Below are 9,964 nucleotides of genomic sequence, written 5' to 3'. Positions count from 1 at the left end.
TCCTCTGTAACCCTGGTCTACAGGCTCTTCTGCCACAAGCATCAGTCCCCGCGGGGCAGCCAGCCCGCGGTGACCCGTGTGCCACAGCAAGCGGCCCAGGCCGCGCCCAGGCACTGCCAGGCAAAGGCGCGGTAAGGAGGCGGCCTGACGAGCCCACGGTAAAGGCGGGCGGCTGCCGGCGCTGCGGGGGACAGCCGAGCACAGCTGCTCTCGCCACGGCCGGGCGGGGAGCCGCCGCCGCCGCAGGTCACCTCCCGTGGCCCGGCGCACGCGCAACCGCGACGCTCACCGACGTTGAGGAAGTGACGCATCCGCGCTCGGCGTGGGGGGGTGGTGAGTGGCGGAGCGCTGGGCCCGTATGCCGAGGTGAGTGCCGCGCAGCTCCGGCGGAGGCTGGGAGGGGCGGGAGCCTCCCGGAGCTCCTCGCGTTTCCATCCCGGCTGGGCTTTGTCGCCAGCCGTGAGGGACAGCCTGCGGCCGGCGGTCCTGTCCCGGCCCCACCGGCTCCGGGCTCGCTCGCAGAGAGAAGTGGTGAAGCACGGGGACTCGGGGGGTGGTGGGGGCTCTCCGAGGGGAACGGTCCGGTGCGCGGGGTTATCATGGTGCCTGTTGCCTAAATGCAGGGCCAGACCCATTGTCTGCGTGATTGGAGCTGATGGAAGAAAACCGTGAGCTGGGCCCGAGGTCCACGGGCTGCCGTGCTAGGAGAGGTTTCTGCGAATCCCACCTGTCTTATTAATGACTTCCTGCAGGTTAATATCACATGTTTTATCCAGAAGGTGATAAGAGAGACGTTTTTTCGGAAGACAGTCTCACCCTGAAGGATCCAAACAATACCAGCTCCGGGCTTGCCTTGGTAAGTCCAGTGTTAGCTTCCTAACAACTAAGATGGTTTATGTTCTCCTTCACAGCTGAATTGTCAAACTAAAGCCTACAGCCAAGTGTTCTCATCAGTGCTTTCACTGGCAAGTCTTATCCTGTTTCAAAAACTTACATTTTTTTGTTTTGGATATGTTAAGTTGTGTATGTTTATATTATGTCATAAGTCTGGAGCATGACCATTTACACACAAGACTGAGTTCACGCTCTGGCAAGAAGAGTAATTTTTACAGGTTATTTTATTTGTCTTGATATCAGCATCTTTCAGGAGTATTCCAAATAGCTGTCTTTAAGCAGTTTTGGCCACTTTTTCCTTTTGATTGTGGAAATTGGTCTGGAGAGGCCTTTGAGGGGAGGACTCATGAAGGAGTAGGCTACTAGATGTTTTGAAACAAGAATTTCTCATAAAGAAACGTGCTTGTTGTTTTGCTTACTTTTATTTGGGCACAGTTTTCATGAGGAACTTTGTGTGTGTGAATGTTCTTATGATGTGGTGATTCTTTGTTGCCTTTGAGCAGAGGATGCCAACAGACAACAGCCACCTGCCAGACAGTACCCAAGAACAAGACCCTGTTACTACTTCAAGCAGTAATTGTCTGCATAATGCTGAGGAATTGGGAATTGAACAAGAAAATGGCATGTATAGCAGTGACCTGGCTAATAGTATTAGAGTTCCCAACTCTGCCAGCCAGTCATCCACTTCCACGGCTGTTCCTTTGGAGGTGCCCAGAAGAGGACAACCCCTTTTACAGATCAACAGGCAGCAGATTCAATCCATTTCACATAGTGCACAGGCTGCTGAGCTCAAAGGTTTAGGAGTTGATGTCTATGACCAGGATGTATTGGAGCAAGGAGTTCTTCAGCAAGTAGATAATGCAATTAATGAAGCTAATAAAGCAACAAAAATAGCTGATGCGGAGAAAGAATATCAGTCAGTGCTGGATGACTTAAGGTAAATTGTGTCCTTTCTTACTGTTCCTTTCTGTTACTGTCTAAGGAGGCTTGGTGTTGCATGTTTTTAAAAGCTGGAAGATGAAAAGATGTTTTGAAAGCACTACATCACATGTACTCTTCTGAGTCACCCACCTTTTACAAAAGGAGAAAATATTTTTCTCATCAGAGTAATGCTTCATTGCTCTTATTTGACTAATTCGGTCATGCGTCAAGGCAGTAGAGGACAGCACATCTCCTTTTTCTGATTTGTCTCCTGTCTTACCAAGATGCATGTCCGTTTTCTGCGCAGTGGAGAAGTGCATTATATTCAAAGCTATAGTCAGAAAAAGTGCCACTTCTTCAATTCTGTATGTTTCATGCAGTTACCTGCTTCTGCTTATGTGCTTTCTGTAACTTAAATGACTCCCCATCATGAGTGTACTACAACCAAAACAATCTTGTCACAAATGCTTGTATGAAGTACTTAATGACACCTTAAAAGAAACAAATACTTAGTTGACATGGTATTGATAGTAGAAGACTTTGAGGGATAGGAGCCACTAATCTTTAGAGTTCTGATCTTAGATCTCCCTTTCTGTTTCTGGTCTCCTTGTAGAATTATTGTGTGAACTACTGCAGGTAAGTAATTCTACCTGTGCATCTTTCATTGTATTGCATTAATGTTGGCTTTTAGTGCTCAAGAGTGCTGTAGGACTCCATTATCTGTGTGAACTCTTGCATAGCTTTCTTGTTATGTATATGCTTAATTTTATGCACTTCATTAATTTTCCAGTTTGGGTGTGGAGATGAGAAATTAAGTAAGTTTGCAAAACTGGAACCTAATTTCAGATGTTATGTAGCAGAAGGACATAATGAGTAAAATGGTCATTGAGAGGAAGAATGGAGCAGTGTAACCACTGCAATTAGATTATGCGGTTATTGAAAGAGTGGTGCGCAGCACAGTCAGTTGTTATTTTCCTATTTTTCTTTAAGAGGCATCCTATGATTTTTCCTACCCCTATTTTCATCTTCCACTTGAAGTTGTAACATAAGATTTACGTGAGGGGATGCAAGCGGCTTATGCAGACCTGTAGAACCTCATCTGTATGAGATGTGATGTGCAAGTTTGAAAGTTAGTTTTGGAGAAAATTAGCAGAGATATAGCTGGCTTGTTGAGCAGAGGGACTAACAAAGGTAAAGACGTATGAGTAGAGTGTAATAGAGTTGATTAAAGTCCTATAACACAGTGCATGCATGAGTAGAGGTAAAAATCAGTCAAGAAGTGTTTTTTGAGTAGTTGGCACCACTTCATGGTGGGAGTTGCATGGTTCTATAATATACACACAAATTTAAGGAGAAGGAGAATAAAAAATGGTTGAAGTTAAATCCTGTTTAAATCCCACAGTCCTGTTAAATAAAGCTTTGTGGAAGAGGACAGTAGCAGTATATGTCAAGAGACCCTAGGGCCAAGGAAGCAAGGTCCAAAGGGTAGGAGGCGTGCAAGAGGATGGTATACTTCAAAGCAACAAAACAGAAAACTGAGAAAGGGGATGGGATGGGATGGGATGGTTCAAAAGTGTTGAAAGAACAGAGAAGTGAAGATGTCAGTGATAGCTGAGGAGCTGGTAGAATATGTCTCCTAGGAGAACAGTGGTAGAATCCAGATTAGAGCTGGAGAGAAATGTGGCCCAACAGTTTCCTCCCTGACAACTGAGGAGATTTATGTAGTGCTTTTGTTTGCATATGAGGGGAGTAATGGCTGCTTTGCAGGTGTTGTAACAAGTTTTCTTTGACATTTTTTGTAATGCTTTGAGATGCTAATTTGTGTATCCTTACAAAATATTCTATTTGAATCAACAAACCCAGATTTGTTGCTTCTGACGGTGGGGCAGTGCCTCCTTCTCTGCAAATGACTTCCCAGCAGAAACGGATGATACTAGGTTATAGTATGTGGTTCAACCTGAACTTCATATTGCATATGGAAACATGAAAAATGGTAGTGCAAGAGTAAGAAAGGTTTAATGTTGATGTACTGTTGATTCTTTGAGCTAGGCTGTCTTCCTGACACTATATTTGTATCTTGTAATCTATTCTTTGTGTAAAAGGGACATTGTAAATGTAAAAGAAATAGGCTTCCTTATAGAATGGCATCAAACTATTAAAAGAGTTTTAGAGGATGAAAACGTGGGATTTCCCATTTAGATTTTTGTTTTGCATTTTGTTTACCTTTGAATAATAAAAGCAACTACCATTACTTATTATCATCATCAGACTTGTAACTTTTGAGTGCTAAATATTGCAACAGTTAGTTCAATTTCCTTGCCTTTGGAATTTAGTATTAACAAAATTTTGTTTAAAAATATTTTATGATGCACAACTTCTTAAAGTGTTTAGTATTTCCAGTGTTGTTTAAATATAAGATGCTTATTTAGAAACTTACCTTTATTCCTTTTTAAATCTTACCTTAAATCTCCTGGAATTTCTAAATTGTCTGAATTGAGAATGTGCTATTTTTCTTTCTAGAGTTGACTTGTACATTGCAATCTTCTTGCTTTTTCAGATCATGTACAACGTCTCTGAAACAAATAGATAAAATTATTGAACAACTTTCACCCCAAGCTGCCAACAGCAAAGATATAAACAGAAAACTAGATTCTGTAAAACGGCAAAAATATAACAAGGTGATTGGATTACATTAATTTCCTGCTGACAATACTTAGCTTCTGCTTTGGTTTAAGGTTTGCATTATGTGTTCAATTGCTGTTCCTTCCCTTTTTAAAGGGTTTAATTTTCTATCAAAAAATGGAAATAACTAGTTTAAAGATGAGAGAGCTGATTTTTTTTTTTTTTTTTTTTTTTTTTTTATTCTAAGCTTCAGAACATGCTGTAAAACTCAAGTTCCAGGACCTGCTCGGAAGACTGATTTGCATTAATTTAATTAAATCCCTCCCAGTAGTATTTGGAGAATTAGCAAACCATTGTTAGGTCATGATTCAATAGTTGACCTAAATCTCATCTCTCCTGGTCTTCATTCACTACCTTCCTTTCCTTAATCCTCTTTCACTGTCTGTATCTTTCTTGTACCCAGTACACATCATTCCATTTTGTGAGCCATTTTAACTCATTGACTTGGCAAAAACTGCTCTAGCTTTTTTCTGCCAGCGTAGTACATTAAAGGCGTTTGTAGAGCAATCTAGCAGGCATCAGGGTGGTGTAAGCACTAGACCTCTACAGCTGTGAATAGGAAGGAGATTTGAAAAAAGGGAAACTTCTCCTGGTCAGGAATGTAGCACTTTGATCCGCTCACTGTCTGTGGAAATTCACCCTAATGTTTTCTCTAATGATAACCCTGACTGAAAAACTTATTGTCCTTTGCCCTCAGACACTTCTTCCCAATCTCAGGCTATTTGCCACTGAGTCGGTTGTTTGTTTTTTAACCTTGATCATTTCAGCAGCTTGGATAACACTGTGCTCACAATTTGGCCATTTAAGAGAGTGAGGGGCACAATACTGAGCAGCGGCACAGGACTAAGAACAAGTAGCTGGAAGTAGTGGGAAGAAATGCATTAAACCAGATTTACCACTGAATAGTGATCATGTAATTGGACACTATTTTGCTTGGTTTCATATTATTTGAAGTAATTTACACAAGTGTTAGTTGCAGGGAAAGCTTAAACCTCATTGAGAGTTCATTGTTACCCATCTCTAATAGTCCTTGAAGTGTAAGAATAAATCCCTGTATGAAAACTATAATCTGTAAAAGTGGTCCTAATAACCTCAGGAGTGTTTTGGAGGCTATTTGAAGGCAGGCAATGTATTTAAAGCTGGTGTCAACCTACTTTTTGCATGGAGAAGTGCCTTTTCATCTCTTCTTTTTGTAGTATTTTAAAAAAAATGGTTAAAGATGACCGAATTCATCTGTTATTGAGACAAATGGGAAATTAATGACTGGTACAGGACAGCTACTTCCTTAGGACTGTCATACAGGGAGTCTTTTATGATACAAAGTTCTCTGGTAGCAAGGATAATAGGGCATGCACAGAAGATAAGGTGTCATACCATATGTGAATATGCTTATCCTTTGTGGTTTGAAAAGTTCTACATGAAGACTAGTGAACCATTCTTCACCAAAAAAGAAAAAAAAATGTGCTCATTTTGCCATGAACTTTATTTTTACTGAAGTATGTGCCTCTCTAGGTAAGGAAATATTTCCAAAGAATGGAGTTACAAATGGGGAAAGTTACGTTGCCTATGTCTTTGTTTTACTGGTTGGAATTTCTTGTTTCATAAATGAAAGTTAGCAACACCAAGGAATCGCGTCATCAGTAGATACACAGTTGAGTATTACAGTCAGATAAAAGGTGTAACAGAAGACCTAGCTGTGAATTATTCTCATAGCAGTAATGAACTATACTTGTTATAGCATCTGTAGTGTTGATTTTTTCACTTACTTTTTAAAGTCATTTCACTTTGTAGCTTTTGCTGTTAAATTAGCTATGACCACTCCTGAATTAACTGTGTACAAATATATATTAGGATGATGGACTGATTTACCGTTTTAGTTTCTTTCTAACAAAACATTCCAAAACTTCTGGGATGATAAATAAATCTTATTAAATCTTATAGCTGCTTTTAGTGGCTTGCTAACCATTAACCTAGTCTTGCAAATCATGAACAAATCTTCTGGTGTTCTCTGTGCATCTCACTAATCCGGTCTTCCTTCACTAGAATCAACACATTCATAAAATTATCTGAGAAGATATACATAAAAATGCGTAATGTGCATGTGAAATTGTGTGTATAAACAGTCTGATCCTACTGTACACATCGTAAAATGATTGTATGCACAAAATTGTATGTGTTCTGTGGGTTGGAGCCCTACAGATACTGTAGTAACACTTTTTTTGTTTCAAATGCAATACTATGAACATTTGAATATGAGATTTTGGTGGAAAATACTGCAAATGTAGTAATTTAAGTCTTGTTTAAAATGATAGTAAGTTTATGAACCAGATTAAAAATTAAATTATGTATCTACTTGTTATTCAAGGAGCAACAGCTGAAGAAGATCAAAGCAAAACAAAAGCGTCTCCAAGCAATTCTTGGTGGAACAGAGATTCTTGATAAAGTAAATGAGATTGAGTTCGAGGAAGATGAAGGTATGAGAGAAGGCTATGAAAATTCTGTTCCTTTTTTTGTTTGAAGCTAGTTTGCAAGATCTTTGCCAATAAAGAAATAAATTTCAGTGGTTTGCTTTCAAAGAGAGGGTTAAGAGCACTTACTCTCTGCACCTGCAGAATTGCAGATCTTGTCATATTCATGTGGGAAGTTTTAAAAAATGAATGTTAATCCGTGTTCAGCTCAGAAGGGATGACTGAGGCACATTAGAGTATTGGGCTTAATAAATTGGAAATCCTAACATTTTTTCACAGCTAATTTGATAAAGATGACTAACATCATGACTGAATTACATTTTATATGCTGGATGCTATCAATCAGCATTAACGAAATTGGTTTTTCTTACTGTTGGGAAGTATCACTAGAAATGGAAGGGAAGAGTGCTTCTGTTTTTCAGGCTGCACTGTGATTTTAATAAATAAGGCTTCTTCTAAAGCAGGATATTTGTTCTCTGTGTTTCATGAAGTGTTCTTTCTCACTGCTGTCTGCAAACTGATCTTGGATTTTGTAACTCCAGCTTGGTTGTGTCTTGACCACAATCACTAATCTGCAGGGCAAGTTTGGACCCTATTGACATCTGCGTGTCACCTTTGGCTTGTATTGTTGTTTGCAGAGGTGTAAACTCTTTGTGCTATTTGTCCATTGCAGATGTGGCTAGAGATCTCACAGAGCTCATGTTTCTCTTCCTGATTCAACAAAACTTAGAGGAGTCAAAACCTCAGTAAACATTTCCTAGTAGAAAAGCATCTTTAATCCTTTTTCTTTGAATGAGTTCATGCAGTAAAACTCAGGCACCCAGCGTGATGAAATGTAACTAGGAGGTGTATGGAGCCCAAGACAGAAGAAACATAGTTGAGCAATTTCAGTGGTCTGAGAAACTGAGGGGGTGGAGAGGGAGAAGTTTCATGTCTGATGCATCATTGTTACTTGTTAAACATGTTTTGGTGATAAATACAGTGCTTTAAATGGGACCATATACAGTAGCATGCTGTGGTGGCAGTTCTGGTACAGCTATTTTGAAATTTTGGACCCTAATAATAGATTTCAGGCTGGAATTCCTCTTCACCTTCCTAAATTCAAAGCTTTTCCCTCTCTTTGGTTTCAAGCCAATTATAGTTGTTAATATGTAGAGTAACTGTGTATGCAGTATAACTGAAGTGCTCTTTTATGGCAGCGTGCTGTGAAGCCAGTCTGACTTTTAAAGTCATAATCCTAATATTAGTATTGTAGAGTAAGAAGATGGATTTTGCTTTCTTTTTTCTGAAGCATGTGAGAAGACAGTCTTTTTTGTGTTTTTGTAAGAATTGTGTCTGTCCAGGTGTAGAAATGTCAAATTTCAAGCTTATGAGTAGGGCTGAAAAAATCAATAATAAAATAGAAATGAACGATGTTGCTGCATATGGGAACATAGTGGTTTCTTGCACCAAACATGGTGACATGGGTTAACTTGACAGCATAGGGAGCACATTAGAGTTGATGTGCCATGGGGAACTGTAATTTCATGGTAGTTCTTGCTGCTGTGTGTTGTTTCAGAAGTATTTGTGTTTTGATAGTATCTGTAATGTTTCCTATATTAAGTTTGAGAAGTAGTTTTGAAGTAAAAGTTAGTCTGACTTTTTTAGCCTTCTGTTTTGTTGAGTTTTGCCTTTTTTGAACTTTTATGTGTGGTGATGATAATTTGGACTTTAAGTTGTGTATAAAGACTGAACTGAAAGCATATAAAGCTTGGGGGAAGGACCACCAAAACACCTTTGTTCCTGTGTTTGAGTTATTCAGAAGGGGTTAAAGGCATGCTGGATGTTCTGATTTTTGTTGTAGAACCTGGTCCATCATGTCTTGGCAGTATGCTTATGCCTGTTCAGGAAACAGAGTGGGAAGAGCTTATTCGTACTGGCCAGATGACTCCATTTGGAACTAAAATATCTCAGAAGCCAGAGAGAAAGACACCACGATTAATGCTAAATGAAGCATCTGATTTTGAGAAGTACTTAGCAGACCAAGCTAAGCTGTCATCTGAAAGAAAAAAGTTATCCATTCACAAAGGAGCAAAGAAGAAAGCACAAGCCAAAAATGCTCAGTGCATAGCTCCCACATCTACAAAGGAAAAAAGGGGTAAAGCCCTGTCAAAAACAGATAAACGCTTAAAAAAACACATGAGAAAACTCCAGAAGCATGCCCTCCAGATTCAGTCAAAAGCAGAGATTCCAAAAGAAAAGAAATACCTCGAGGCCAAGAAGTTCAGGCATGAACAGGAGGATGATAGTGGAGAGTCTGAGTATGTACCTGATGAGGAGCTCTTTGATCCAGAAGCAGCAGAGGAGGAGGAAGAGCAGGCATCTTCTCATGCTGAAAATGATTCCGATTATGAACTCAGGAATTTGTCAAGAAAAAGAAAATATTTGGTGAAGAGAGATTTTAAAGAAGCTGAAGACGATACTGACTTCTTTCCAAGCTCTGAGGAAGAAGAACATATACTGGGGAAGCGCAAAGTAAAGAGGTGGAGAGATGATGGAGATGAAGACTATTATAAACAGAGACTAAGGTTAGTCTTAGACATTTTTATTAGTAACTAACAAATGATATTGAACATGCAAAGGGCAATGTCTGTAATACACTGCTAGAAACTGAAGTAAGGAAAACGAGAGTCAGAATGATCATATCCTTCCAAAAGGAATCATACATACCTCTTAATTACAAAGACTTTGCTGTTAGACTTTTCTGATTGTTACAGGTCCTTCAGTAGTAAGCTATTTGTCTATCAGTGTGTGGTTTTTTGCAACAACGTATTACTTGGCAGCTTTATACTTAAGTACTGCTGTTGTGTGTAGATCTTAGGCTTACCTTTTTTAAAAAAAAAAGATTGTCTTCTGTTTCATAGGCAAAATTACAGTGCAGACAATGCCCTCCCTCTTCAGAGGGGTGGCACTTTTCCACTGAGAGAGAAATCTTTGGTTTGGGATGGGGTGAGATGCTT

At 39.7% G+C, this 9,964-nt stretch overlaps 1 protein-coding gene across 10 annotated transcripts in view; it reads left to right on the top strand.

Annotated features, from left to right (window-relative positions):
• Positions 1 to 295: 295 nt before the first annotated feature.
• The window catches only part of ERCC6 (ERCC excision repair 6, chromatin remodeling factor), a 49,978-nt gene continuing 40,309 nt past the window's right edge, over positions 296 to 9,964 (top strand). For 2 of the 10 annotated variants that reach the window (XM_074830865.1, XM_074830864.1), the window contains exons 1-5: positions 548 to 856; positions 1,398 to 1,831; positions 4,373 to 4,493; positions 6,863 to 6,971; positions 8,809 to 9,532. In XM_074830865.1, the coding sequence (XP_074686966.1) occupies positions 764 to 856; positions 1,398 to 1,831; positions 4,373 to 4,493; positions 6,863 to 6,971; positions 8,809 to 9,532 (1,481 nt within the window). In that variant the 5' untranslated portion in view covers positions 548 to 763. The other 8 variants (XM_074830861.1, XM_074830860.1, XM_074830858.1 and 5 more) reach the window with 8 other exon arrangements.

The sequence above is a fragment of the Strix aluco genome, chromosome 7 (genome assembly GCF_031877795.1).
Source record: "Strix aluco isolate bStrAlu1 chromosome 7, bStrAlu1.hap1, whole genome shotgun sequence".
Taxonomy (NCBI): Eukaryota; Metazoa; Chordata; class Aves; order Strigiformes; family Strigidae; genus Strix; species Strix aluco.
The sequence above is the reverse complement of the archived record's forward strand: the minus strand, read 5'-3'. Positions and strand labels throughout refer to the sequence as shown.